The sequence below is a fragment of the Prionailurus bengalensis genome, chromosome B3 (assembly GCF_016509475.1).
Source record: "Prionailurus bengalensis isolate Pbe53 chromosome B3, Fcat_Pben_1.1_paternal_pri, whole genome shotgun sequence".
Classification (NCBI taxonomy): Eukaryota; Metazoa; Chordata; class Mammalia; order Carnivora; family Felidae; genus Prionailurus; species Prionailurus bengalensis.
This window is the reverse complement of record NC_057355.1, coordinates 81,304,850-81,319,185: the sequence shown is the minus strand read 5'-3', so window position 1 is coordinate 81,319,185 and position 14,336 is coordinate 81,304,850. Positions and strand designations below refer to the sequence as shown.

Sequence of the window (14,336 nt, the reverse complement as noted above, 5' to 3'; positions counted from 1 at the left end):
TGTGTATGCCCACAAGTGACTGTGCACTGCGAGTATTGAATTGGGAATTACAAACACATTTTAGTGAGTAGTTGAATTCACAAAAATAGAATTTTCAAATAATGAGGATCAACTATAATTTTTTTAAAGTTTATTTATTTTGAGAGAGAAACAGAGAGACAGACAACATGAGTTGGGGAGGAGCAGTGAGAGAGAGAAAGAAAGAAGCCCAAGCAGGCTCCATGCTGTGAGTGCAGAGCCTAACTTGGGACTTGATCTCGCAAACAGTGAGATCATGACCTGAGTCAAAATCAAGAGTCTGACACTTATCTGACTGAGCCACGCAGGTGCCCCTCAACTGTAAATTTTTGTAAAGCTACCACTGAGCTGTCTCAGGAATTTCTTGCAATTCCTTAGGGGTTACATTATCCAACCAAATCTAGACTCACAGGGTACTGAAATTTCACACTACAGAAGAAAAGTAAATCAAGAACATAGTCTGAGTCCTGTTTTCATTTTCTTGAAAAATAAGTAATTTTGACTCAGTTTCTTGAAATCCGTAGTATTAGTAGTAAATCAAGGAATAGCCTCATTGACCATATGGCTATTCTTTTGGTATGAAAGTATGTATCAACTGATTTTAGGTAAAAATAATTTTAACTATTTTAATCTTCATTTTTATTTGTTAATACTGTTTTATAAAAGAGTAGTTTCTTAAATTTTGTCTACTAGTCAGAACTTATTTTCCTTTTAATTCTGAAAGGCACACCAAAATAGAATGAAAAAGTAATATTCATTTCAGGAGTGAAGTTTTTTCAGTCACATTAGAGTTATGCTAGGTTAGTTTGTGATTTTAATGAAATTACGTAAGTCCTAAATTTACATTATTTAACCAATTTTTTTAAGTTTTATTAATTTTTTGAGAGAGAGAGAGCATGCAAGTGGGGGAAGGCAGAGAGCTAGTGGGAAACAGAATCCGCAGCAGGCTCTGCACTGTCAATGTGGAGCCCAATATGGGGCTTGAATTCACAAACTATGAGATTACGACCTGAGCCAAAGTCAGACACCTAACCGACTGAGACACTGATATTCGCCCCTAAGCAAATATTTTTAAAGGCTCTTATGTACTGAATTTTATCAGACCCAAGCCTGGGACACAAATGGGTTCTTTCAGATAACATTAACTTAAATGAGAGATAACTAGGGCCCAAACCGATAATAGTCATTCTTCCTTATGATTAAGTATGCAAATAAAAGTGTCATATATATTTTGTGTGAATACTATAAATAGAAAAAAATTAAACCTAAAATACACCACAAAATGTTAAAAGGTTCAACTCTGAGGGAACTCCTATTTACTAGATGGAAAGCTGCCTGATCCATGAATCATTGAATAAAAACCAGTTAGGTCTTTAAGTTTAAAAAAAATTAAGGAGGATGAGCTAAATGGATAAGGGGCATTAAGGAATCTATTTCTGAAATCATTGTTTCACTATATGCTAACTAACTTGGATGTAAATTAAAAAAATAAAATCATATAAACAAAAAAATTTAAAAAGTTTTAACGTTGGTTGATTGAATTATAGGCATTTTAGTTTTTTGGGTTTGGTTTTTTTTGTTTTTGTTTTTTTGCTTATTTATATTTTCTATATGGTTCGCCATAATCAGGCTAGTTTTATAAAAAAGAACAAAGTTAATTATTTACAGGTTGTTCAAATTGGTTTAAGTGAAATAAGCTCCTCTTTGTTATATGACTATAAAGTTTAACCAAAAATTAAAATTGTGAGTTCTTTTATTTGATATTGCTTAAATCTAGTTATAGTACTTTTACAGCCATTAGAACCTTTGACATATATGAGTAGAAGTAGTAACATTTTTTGGAGGTTGGTAATGGCACAAAAGTCTTTTAAAAGTTGCACACATATAGGGAGATTAAAGGGAAACTTTGTTAAAACTGTTAATTGTAACGAAAATTTACGTTTGCAATTTTCATTTGGTAGGTACGAACTATGGCTCGAGATTTATATGATGACCACTTCAAAGCTGTTGAAAGCATGCCTCGTGGAGTAGTGGTAACGCTCAGAAACATAGCAACTCAATTAGAGTCATCTTGGGAACTTCACACAAATAGACAAGTATGTTATTTAGCCTCTAGATTTTATGGCACACATTGTTCTTTGTTTAGTTTTTCCCCTTTATCCTTTATATTCTAGGTATTGATTAGGGGTCAGCAAATTGTCACACATGGGCTAAATTTGGCCTGCCACCTATTTTATATGGCTTTGTGAGCTAAGTATGGTTTCTACATTTTTAAATGGTTGAAAACAAATCATAAGAGTAGTATTTTCTGATACATGTAAATTATATAAAATAATGACTGTATCCAAAAGCAGTTACATTGCTCACAGCCATGCTCACTCTTACATATTGTCTGTGACTGCTTTGGTGGCTGCAGGACAGAGTTCAATAGGTGTGACAGAGGTCAAATAGCCTGTAAAGCCTGAAATATTTATAGTTGACCCTTAAAATGTTTTCTGACTCTCGTACAGATCATTTATATTAATAATTTGAACTTATTCTTGTTTAATATCTGACTTATTTTCTTGGCAGTTAATACTGTGATAAATTAGGTATATTACAACCTGTTTATTTTTTTGATTGTCTTCATTAATTTTTTTTTTCTTTTAGTGTATTGAGAGTGAGAACACTTGGAGAGATTTAATGAAGACAGCTTTAGAAAATCTAATTGTACTTTTGAAGGATGAAAACACAATTTCACCATATGAAATGTGCAGTAGTGGGTTGGTGCAAGCCCTTCTTACTGTTTTAAACAATGTAAGTTTACAAAGTAGCACAGAACAGACTATGTAGTTTAAAAAATTATTTGTAACTGCACTTTTGGCAAAGCAGTGTTTTGCAAGAAATATTTAAAAACCAAGTTAATAAATGTTATTTATAATTTCTCTTGCCTTTCCTTTGTTGTGTCATTAGTTTGAGCCAGTTGAATTCAGTAATTGAATCTTTTTAGATTTTTTAGTTTCCCACTTATAGTTTGTTCTAGGTTTTGTTTAACAAAACATGTACTTTGGCCTAAGTTTTAATGTTATTCACTGCTCTGATTGCTTCTTAAAATGAAGTTACTCTGTAGATCTTCATAAGTACTTAGATTATTTGCATAAAATTAGTTTATGAGCCATGACTGTTTAGGAAGTTACTCTGAATATTTGACAAGTATTTGTTATAACCTAATGTGTGTCTACAATTTAGTCTACCTTAATATCTCTTTATTGTGATAAAAATTTTTCTGTAACAAAACATACCATATATACTTATTGTAACAAATTCTGACAAAAGTATAAAAAGTGAAAGTTGCCTTCTATTTCAATTCTATTTTCCGCTTTAGTTTTTGCTCTTCTTTTAAAACATTTTTATTTATTTTGAGAGAGAGAGAGAATGCGAGAGATGAAGGGAGGGAAAGAGAGACCCCCCCCTCCCCCCCGCCCCAAGCAGGCCCCATGCTCTCAATGCAGAGCCCAACACAAGGCTCGATCTCATGAACTGCAAGACCATGGCCTGAGCCGAAATCAGGAGTCGGGTGCTCAATCAGCTGAGCCACCCAGGCACCCCTAGTTTTTGCTCTTAATCACTATATGTGGTATACACTCTTAAAATTCACTTTAACTTCTGTAAGTTGTATATACCATTCGTTAATTTTATTTATTAAAATTATATTGATTAAATTCACACACCGCTTAGTAATATCTGTGAAATAATTGTTTTAATATACCAGTTAGTATTTTCTAATGCTAATTAAAGTATATAATATTGTTAAAATGCAAAATGTTCATTTGTTAGTAATCTGAAATCACCTTGCATACTACACTTTGGGAAAAGCTAATTTAGCAGTGTAATTGCTACCCCATTATATAACATTCAGGGAGGAAGAAAAATCTATTAGCTATGGCCTACTAATCATAAACTAAAAAGAATTTTAATTGAAAGAAAAATGATTTTACCAGATTATATTGATAATTTTGTAATAATACACAGTATTAGTATTCATCTTTGTAGTTTGTGTTTTTGATAAATTTTGGTAGCAGCCTGAAAACATTTTTTTGTGCCTTCTTTTTGGTTTTTTTTTTTTAGAGTGTGGATTTAGATATGAAACAAGATTGTAGTCAACTGGTAGAAAGAATAAATGTTTTTAAAACAGCCTTTAGTGAAAATGAAGATGATGAAAGGTAAATCACCAATTTCTTTTTATTTGTTGTTTGCAGTGTTTGAAAGTTGGTATGCTTCTTTTTTAAAGTAGAGTCTAATATATAGTGCTTATATACAAAACAGGAACTTTTAAATTTAATAAATAGTGTAGCTTTATATTTTAAGTGTATAATAATAGGAAAGATTTTTAAAGCATTTTTTAATCTTATGGAATAAAAGAAGAATTACATGTCTGCTATGAATGCAGCTGTGACTACTCACGTTTAATAAAATTACATGCCTCCTTGTATGTCTGAAATTAATATAATGTCATCTACACATCTACTGTGTGTCATCTACACCTAAGTAAAAAGTTAAGAAATTAGATACCTCTTTACTATAAAACTGAAAATTTGAACACTGATTAAGTATTTGATGATATTAAGTAATAATTGTTCATTCATTTTTAGGTGTGAGAATGAGTTTTGTTTTTTTAAGAATTCTTCCTTTGTAGAGATACATACTCAAAATATTTCTGTATGAAATATGTTCTCTGGCATTTTCTTCAAAATATATTGGATGGAGAGAAATGGGTGGGGAAATTGAAATCAATTTGTTGAAGCTGGGTCTTGGGTTGATGAAGGTTCATTTTACTATTTTATTTACTTTTGAATGTGATTGAATTTTTAAAATAATAAATGAAATTCATTTCATTAATTTTAGGTACTATTTTAAATGAGTCACCTCGTTTTATGGGTGAATAGTAATTTATTGAAGCATTACAGCATTAAACATTTTAGCTCTTTAGAAATTATTGCTAATACTAAAATATACTTATCTCAATGGAAACATCTTTTCACATAAATTCCTAACTTTAAGTAGTATTACTGAGTTAAAGATTGTAAATGATCTTTAAAGGTCCTTGATACAAATTGTTATTTTTCAGAAGCATTACACCAGTGTTGCCTTGCTAACAAATAATACCATTTTCCAAACTTTGCTGCTTTGTATATTTTTATATGTGTCAAATACTAAATAATAAAATTGTTTAAACTTTAAAAAATAAATTGCATGTCTACCTTGAATGCAGTTGATAAGTCTGGTAAATGAAATATTTTATTATTTACTTGTTTATTGATTGTGACAAAGAGAAAGAGAGAGCATGCACATGCAAGCCAGGGAGGGACAGAGAGAGAGGGAAAGAGAATCCCAAGCAGGTTCCACACTCAGAGCAGAGCCCAGTGCAGGGGTTGATCTCATGACCCTGAGATCATGACCTGAGCCGAGATCAAGAGTCAGATGCTTGGGGCGCCTGGGTGTCAGTTAAAGTGTCCGACTTTGGCTCAGGTTATGATTTCACGGTCTGTGAGTTTGAGCCCCGTGTCGGGCTCTGTGCTGACAGCTCAGAGCCTGGAGCCTGTTTCAGATTCTGTGTCTCCCTCTCTCTCTGCCCCTCCCCTTTTCACACTCTGTCTCTCTCTGTCTCAAAAATAAATAAACGTTAAAAAAAAAAAATTAAAAAAAGAAAAAAGAGTCAGATGCTTAACCAACTGAACCACCCAAGTGCCCTGAAATATTTTATTCTTTTAAAAATTTTTTTTTTTTCAACGTTTATTTATTTTTGGGACAGAGAGAGACAGAGCATGAACGGGGGAGGGGCAGAGAGAGAGGGAGACACAGAATCGGAAACAGGCTCCAGGCTCTGAGCCATCAGCCCAGAGCCCGACGCGGGGCTCGAACTCACGGACCACGAGATCGTGACCTGGCTGAAGTCGGACGCTTAACCGACTGCGCCACCCAGGCGCCCCTGAAATATTTTATTCTTAAATGAAGGAAGTTGAGTTATGAGAGTATCTTTGCTTGCTTAGATTTAGTCTAATAGAAAATCAAACTTCTCTTTACACTCATAAAGAAACTAGGGGTCTACATGAGGTTGGTTACTGCAGTTTCTCTATGAACTTGGGTATGAAATTATATAAACACTCTCAACAATTTTTTTTTTTCTTCATAGTCGACCAGCAGTTGCATTAATTCGGAAGTTAATAGCTGTACTTGAATCTATTGAACGTCTCCCTCTCCATTTGTATGATACACCTGGATCTACGTATAACCTGCAGGTAACCAGGAAAAGTACCGGCACTATTATTGCTGAATACATTTAAGGGCAGTCTGTAATGATTCTGCTTACTCATTAAAGACTAACCCTAAAGCCACTTGATTGGTTTTTTGTAATGACTCTTGAGTTATTAATATTTCAGTTTTTAATTTGATCAAATCACTATGGGTTTTCAGTAAATGTTTATTGTAAATCATACTTGATCAGTGGTAAGTGGAAAAAGACTATCAGTGGAAAAGGCAGGAAGTAAATGGGTCCTTTTGTTCTAGAATTAGGAGTTAAGTCCTTTCATTTCTATGTGTATCAGCAGATGAGAAAGTGTGAGAATACTTCAAGGACAGTTTTTTTCCTGCTTTCTTTTTTTTTTTTTTTTTTTTTTTTTTAATGTCATTGATTAAAGTCAGATGGCCTGCCTTAGCTATTATTGATTCTGTGGGAAATCTGCCAATGGGTTTTCTAAAACGTTTATTATTTTCCTAAATGTTTTTTGGTTGACATTCACATTCATTCATTCCTTTATTCTTTTCTTAGTATCTGCTATGCAGATATGAATAGACAGAAATTACATCTTCTGTAGGTTACTTTAGAATTCCTTAGCTGGTCATTTTGGCTCAATCTTACCTTTATCCAACCTATCCTGCATTGCACTGCATGGAATAGAAAGCTTTCTCTTTCAAATAATGCCTTTAATAAGTAACTAAGAATCTGTATTTGGCAAGACAGTGTGTTCTAGGGCAAAAATCTTGCCATACTCCCAAGAACCCAGGAATGTTACCAAAGCCACTAGTTTCCCAGACTAGAGAGCTTGTCTAGGGAGTTAAAGTATGTTATAAGCCTGACATAGTGTTAGATTAAATGTGATGTCAAGTTCTACTTTGTGTTTAATTTTAGGTAAAAAAGAAGGGTAAGGGCCTTTGTGGCACATTGTTTTTATTTACTTTATTATTTAAAAAAATTTTTAAGTAATATCTATACCCAACATGGAGCTTGAACTTAAAAGCCCAAGACCAAGAGTTGGATGCTGTACCGACTCAGCTAGCCAGATGCCACAGTGCATCCTTTGAAGGCTTTACCCTTGATAAGTAAACGAGGCAGATAAGTCTCAGTGGCTGGAAATTCTCCTTATACAGTCCTAGGAGCACCAACATCTTTTATTATGCACTTCTCATTTTAGGAGACTGTGCAAAGTAAAAAGACAGGAAAGCTAGTAATATGCTGTATGTTAATTTTGCAGTCTAAATTGCTACCCACATGTCCATATAAGTATTTGATTATGCATCTGTAGGAACTAGTTAAGGTTTAAACAGCAATGAAACTACCTAAATTGCTAGTTTCCTACTTGCTTACCAAAATGTATTGGATTGATAGCTATTGTGTGTTTTTAAAAGTTGATTAGCCATAGGGATGCCTGGCTGGCTCAGTTGGTAGAGCATGCAACTCATCATCTTGGGGTCATGAGTTCAAGCCCCACATTGGGCATAAAGCCTACCTTAAAAAAAAAAAGAAAGTTTATTAGAATATATCAAATAATCTATGACTATCTTTAAAGAAACAAATTAGCTAAATGGCCACTTTTTTTTTTAACTTAACTGGAAAATTGCAACTTGTAAGAAATGCATTACTTAAGTTAAATTATTTTATGATTTCTTTAAACCATGTATATTTGAAGTTGTTTAGAAATTATCTGCGTATGTAGTTAATTTTGTTTCTTTCTTGAAAGCCAGTGTCAGTTATTCAGTGATTCTTTAAAAAAAATTAATAGAAAACAGACATTTATCCTTCTATGGTTGTACTTTTATAATTCTCAATTACTATTGAGAACATGTCTCACTTTTATAATTCTAAGAGAAAAACAGTGTATTTTCTGAAGCATTTTGATAATTTTTTCACAGATACTTACAAGAAGATTAAGATTTCGGTTGGAACGTGCACCTGGTGAAACTGCATTGATAGACAGGACTGGCAGGATGTTGAAGATGGAACCCTTAGCTACAGTTGAATCTCTGGAACAGTATCTCTTAAAAATGGTGAGTTTTTGGCAAGGCCATGGTGAAATAGGCATTCTCTGCTGTGGTTTAATCTTTTAGAAAAGTAGTTAGGGAAATATGTCTGTAGATTTATGGTAATACAAGGTTTGACCTAGTAATTCCATTTTTTGGAGTCTGTTCTTTGTGTATGTGTGTGTGTGTGTGTGTGTGTGGGTGGGTGGGTGGGGGGAGAGAGAGAGACAGAGACAGAGAGAATGAGAGAGAATCTTAAGGGGCTCACTCTCACAACTCTGGGATCTTCACTGAAGTGAAATCAAGTGTTGGATGCTCACCCAAATGAGTTACTGGGCACCCCTGGACTCTATTCTCAGAAAATAATCTTTGTATACTACAAATGGTTTCTTCGTAAAGATGTGTATTGGAGTCATTTTAGTGTCATTTGTCACTAAAATAGTGAACAAAACCTTGATGCTAGTCAAAAAGGAGTATCAGGTTTATAATTATTTCCATTTATTTGAATATTATGTAGCTATATAAAATGTATAAATATAAAAACTGATAAAAAATATTATGGTACAGTATGATCAGATGTTTTTTACTCTATCAGTTGAAATAATGGACCAAAGAAGTAGTGTATCATATGAATAGTGTGGGGTACTTTGGTTGTAGAAATTTGTATCTTTCTGGTTTTTTCCCCCATATATTCTTTAATGAGTATTTGTTATAATAAAATAAATCACATTGAAGGAACAGGAAAAAGTGGGCAGTGCATTTGAAAATAGCCCTATTAAGGTGAGTGTCTCCTGTATTTTCTTTGGTGTAGGTAGCAAAGCAGTGGTATGATTTTGACCGATCTTCATTTGTTTTTGTTCGAAAATTAAGAGAAGGCCAAAATTTTATATTTCGGCACCAGCATGATTTTGATGAAAATGGAATCATTTACTGGATTGGGACAAATGCCAAGTAAGTCATGCTATTTAATGTAGAGTGAAAACATTCACCTGGTAAAAAATTCTTGGTAGTAGAGTAAAATTATTAACTATTCTGAGTGTCTTTCAGTTTAAGGAATTTTTGTCTTAGAGATTAAATTTAAGACTATCTCAGTTATGTTTTATGAAGAAAAAAATCTAAATTGTCAATTGTAGGATTTTAAAAAATTAATACAGTTTTATGTGGAAAACTAATATGAACAAAATACAGTTATTTTAGTAGTGTTAACTGCTTAATTTTTTAAATTTCATTTAGAACTGCATATGAATGGGTGAATCCAGCTGCTTATGGACTTGTAGTAGTAACATCATCAGAAGGAAGAAATCTACCTTATGGCCGCTTAGAAGACATACTAAGTCGTGATAATTCAGCTTTAAATTGCCACAGCAATGATGATAAGAATGCCTGGTTTGCCATAGATCTGGGTCTCTGGGTGATACCATCAGCATATACACTTCGTCATGCTCGTGGTTATGGAAGGTCTGCACTGAGAAATTGGGTTTTCCAGGTATCCAAAGATGGACAGAACTGGACTTCTTTGTATACCCATGTTGATGACTGCAGTCTCAATGAACCAGGGTTAGTTGAGGAGTCTTTGCAAATTGAAAAACTCAGTAAAGAGCTTTGTTTATTTTTATAACTGTATACCCTTAGAGCTCTCTTCTTTATGGAATATTGAAGCAAGATTTTTTAAAAAACATCACTTGATACTATAATTTAAATATTAAAACTTTGAAATAATAATTTTGACAGAACTTTAGCAGCTTTAGATTAAATACAAGTAGAACATTGAGCCTATTTATTTAAAAAGGAATTGAAATATATGTGTATATATAGCACACTAATAAAAACAAAAAAATGGAATTAGTTTTTTACTAAACTCTTCATATGTGTACATGATATATGTGTATGTTTTCCAAATTAACAGTAGCTATTGCTTGTTGTAGAATTGTGCCTGATTTAAAGTTTTCTTTTTTTAATTATGTCTCTTTTCCTAAATTTTATAGGTTGATCATATATTATTTTTTTAGTCTTTTTTTTTTTTTTTTGAGAGTTTGGGGGTGGTCAGGGAAGGGCAGAGTGAGAGGGAGAGAGAAAAAGAGAGAGAAGCTCAAGCAGGCTCCATGTCCAGGACAGAGCCTAATGTGGGCCTTGATCTTACAGCTGTAACATCATGAAATCAAGAGTCAGATACTTAACTGAGCCACTTAGATGCCCCGATCGTATATTATTTTTTTGAAGGCAGAAAGTACTTCTAAAAATTTTAGTTCTAATAAGTTTTAATTTTGAGGAGAGTATAGGGCATGGAGTTAAATTAATTTCTGCATTTAATGTAGTGTGGAAGGAACTCCTTATCTTTAGGATTAATGGATAATTTTTTCTTTTTTTTCTTTTGTTATTTATTCTTATTTTTAAATTTACATCCAAGTTAATTAGCATATAATATTTTCAAGCTTTAAATTTTCAAGCATATTTTCAAGCATTATAAAATTTTCAAGCATATTTGTTACTCATAAAATTTCTTATTTCTTGGATTGTATTAATCATAAATCATTTAATGTTATAAGTCATTAATAGTATACATTTAAACATACCATCTTTAACTTATGTTCTTGATGGCTGTTGTTCTCCTTTGCTTTCTTGCTTCTTGTGTAACAAACTGTAGACTGAATGTAGAAGTTGGTTTTTCAGTAGATCTCTATTATGTAAAAAATCTTCCCCATCTGCTTTAAAACATTACACCAGTTTTTCCCTAACACCTTCACAGGTCAACAGCAACCTGGCCTCTTGATCCACCAAAGGATGAGAAACAAGGGTGGCGACATGTGAGAATTAAACAGATGGGGAAGAATGCCAGTGGACAAACCCACTACCTGTCACTATCTGGATTCGAACTTTATGGCACTGTAAATGGAGTATGTGAAGACCAGCTAGGTAAAGAGATGTTAGCAGGTTTTTCACTTACTGGAACAATTTGATTTATAAAAAGTGACTTGTTTATAGTTCTCTAATTTCTATTTTACAGGAAAAGCAGCTAAGGAAGCAGAAGCTAATCTTAGAAGACAAAGACGTCTAGTACGCTCCCAGGTTCTGAAATACATGGTTCCAGGGGCACGTGTGATCAGAGGCCTTGATTGGAAATGGCGAGATCAGGATGGCAGCCCACAGGGAGAAGGTACCGTCACAGGAGAACTGCATAATGGTGAGTAGGTACTTAGCATTTGTAGTGTAAAAATGGAGTATTAAATAACAGAGTGTTTTTCTTTGGTTCTTTTTGGGATAGTTTACACATTTTATGAATGTCCTGGCACTATGTAGAAGAACATTAAAAATGAAAAATCATTTACCTAGTATTAAGGGAAAATTTTATTTTCTGTTTTGATTTGGAACTTCTTGCTAATATTTTGAAGTGATTAATAAGCTAGTATAAGTTGAATATTCTAAAGACACATTTTCTGCATTTTTTTGTCTATTATTTGTAAGTTTCCATAGATCTTTAATTGCTTACACTTGTTAGCCTGATGGGAATCAGGCAGTCATTTTTTTTATACTCAGTCATGTAGAAGAAAAAGTATTAACATCTTTAGTTACTGTTTTTCAATAAAGAATAGAATAAGAATTGTAGCCTCTTCGTTTATTAGTAGATTGTAAGATAACGTTCATAATGCTTCTCAGCCTACTAACATTTCTTTGGATTTTAAACTTTGATATTTTATAAGGTAAGGGTTGTTGTTTAAATCAAGTTGATTTAAAAAAATTTTTTTAACATTTATTTTTGAGAGAGAGAGAGAGAGCGAGCAAGCGAGCATGAGCCGGGGAGGAGCAGAGAAAGAAGGAGACACAGAATGTGAAGCAGGCTCCAGGCTCTGAGCTGTCAGCATAGCGCCTGATGCAGGGCTGGAACTTACAAACCCTAAGATCATGACCTGAGCTGAAGTCAGACGCTTAATTGACTGAGCCACCCAGGCGCCCCTAAATCAAGTTCATTTTAAACTTTTGATGCTGTGGATTTTAGAGAAGTCCATATCCTGTTAATCAATTGCTTTTAACTCCCAGAAGCAACTCATAATGGCTAATTTTTTCCTTATAACTTAAAAGGCTGATTTATTAGCAGATAATTTGCTTAGCTAGTAGTGTGTTCTTAAGAATTTTGCTTGGCATTAAAAACAAAAAGGAGTAAAATGTTCATATTCTTACACCAAATATTTAAAGAGCTATAATAAAGGTGACAGTGCTTAGGAGAGTGAATAAACATTTAATATCTTAATATACTCATGTTCTGTGTGCTCTGGACATTTATTTACCTAAATAACCTCTTGATTTTATTGTTTTTAAGGTTCTATTCCTTGAATTACCTTACTACCTAATGTATTTCTATATAGTTATACTCTAATTGCAAATCATTGCCATTTTAGCAGGGTTATGGTGAATGAACATATATGTAACTGCCAAAGTTCATAAAAACCAGTAATAGTTGAGATGACATTAGTACCTTCAACCCAGAAACTAAAAAAAAAATTTTTAATGTTTTTTAAATTTATTATTGAGACAGAGCATGAACAGGGGAGGGGCAGAGAGAGAGGGAGATACAGAATCTGAAGAAGGCTCCAGGCTCTGAGCTGTCAGCACAGAGCCTGATGTGGCTCTCGAACTCACAGACTGAGATCATGACTTGAGCTGAAGTCGGACGCCCAGCCGACTGAGCCACCCAGGCGCCCCAACCCAGAAATTTTAAATGTTTTTTAGACATCTTAATAATACTCCGTTAATATTCCATTTCTCCTAAATTGTTTGGGCTTTTAAGTGTGTTAGCTAGTTGGGGCTATATGAATGCAGTTTATTTTTCTCATGCTGCAGTCAGCTGAAGCAGCTGTCTAGGAAAATGGGAATCTTAATTATAGAATTTAGTATGTAAGAAAAGCTTACTTTTGCTAATCTAATGTAGAGTTCAGAATTGTGGCCGACCAAAGTGGCCATTCTTATTAAGTCTCACATGAAAATTTTTATGTCAGAGAGAGTACTTAGCTTATAAATAAACCAGTGATTTCCTTTTCTTTCTTCTTTTTTTTTCTTTAAATTTTACTTTTACGTAATGTCTACATCCAACATGGAGCTCAAACTCACAACCCCTAGATCAAGAGTCGTATTCTCTACCGACCGACTGAGCCAGCCAGGCACCCCTGAACCAACTGTTTCTAATATGGCAGCTAGTTATCTTTTTTCCTGTCTTTCGGGCATAGTGGGAGCTCAGAGTTTTGTACCTATGCACTTATATGGATAATATGTATGTGTCCTTTCTTGGTTCCCCTTAGATAGCAATTTAATTACACTCTCAATACTAATATAAATAGTTTACATTTAAAAATTATTTTCCGCATTATTATCAATTAAATCCTTCCTAAAGAATCTTTGTGTCAGTGGGAATATCCATTTTTTTCATGTATTCCACAAATGTGAGAGTCCCTGCAATGTAAAGGTACTTTGTTGGACTTCAGATATACAATGGTCCCCAAAAAAGTATGATACCCTGCCTTCTGAATGAAACCGATAAACATACAATTACAGATCTTGATGATTGTTATGAAATAAATTATCAGTATATTTTTAGACTGATTAATGCAGTATAAATATTAATTTCATTTGGAATTGGGATACGTTTTTGAGCCTTTATTCACACTGTTCCATGTTGCAGAAGAGATAGTTGAGTGCTGGTTCTTCAAGAGTTACTTCAGCATATAGACTAAATGGAGACAATTGAAATCTCATCAGAACTAGGTGATGTAGATTTGGGGCAGGTAGTTTTCATCTCCTAGAACTCCTAAGCATATAATCCCCACAGGTAATTCAGTATTACTTACACCCCTCTTAGCCTGTCATCATAAATATACATGAACTTGTTATGTGTTGTGTGCACATGTGAACATGCATGGGGGTACCTGCATGTATGCATAAACTAACTTCAAACTTTATAAAGACTGGTTATATTTTTAAGAATACATATGTTTTTTGTGTTGTGTTTTTCCCTTGCAGTAGTTAGCTTATGACACTAAAATAAGATTGTA

At 33.5% G+C, this 14,336-nt stretch overlaps 1 protein-coding gene across 12 annotated transcripts in view; it reads left to right on the top strand.

Moving 5' to 3' along the window:
* HECTD1 (HECT domain E3 ubiquitin protein ligase 1) overlaps positions 1-14,336 on the top strand; it is a 91,428-nt gene that overhangs the window by 47,923 nt on the left and 29,169 nt on the right. For all 12 annotated transcript variants that reach the window (XM_043554330.1, XM_043554329.1, XM_043554323.1 and 9 more), the window contains exons 16-24: positions 1,980-2,114; positions 2,668-2,814; positions 4,126-4,220; positions 6,191-6,296; positions 8,188-8,322; positions 9,107-9,246; positions 9,529-9,852; positions 11,042-11,208; positions 11,300-11,476. In XM_043554330.1, coding sequence (XP_043410265.1) covers positions 1,980-2,114; positions 2,668-2,814; positions 4,126-4,220; positions 6,191-6,296; positions 8,188-8,322; positions 9,107-9,246; positions 9,529-9,852; positions 11,042-11,208; positions 11,300-11,476 — 1,426 coding nt within the window. The remainder of the gene's footprint in view (positions 1-1,979; positions 2,115-2,667; positions 2,815-4,125; positions 4,221-6,190; positions 6,297-8,187; positions 8,323-9,106; positions 9,247-9,528; positions 9,853-11,041; positions 11,209-11,299; positions 11,477-14,336) is intronic.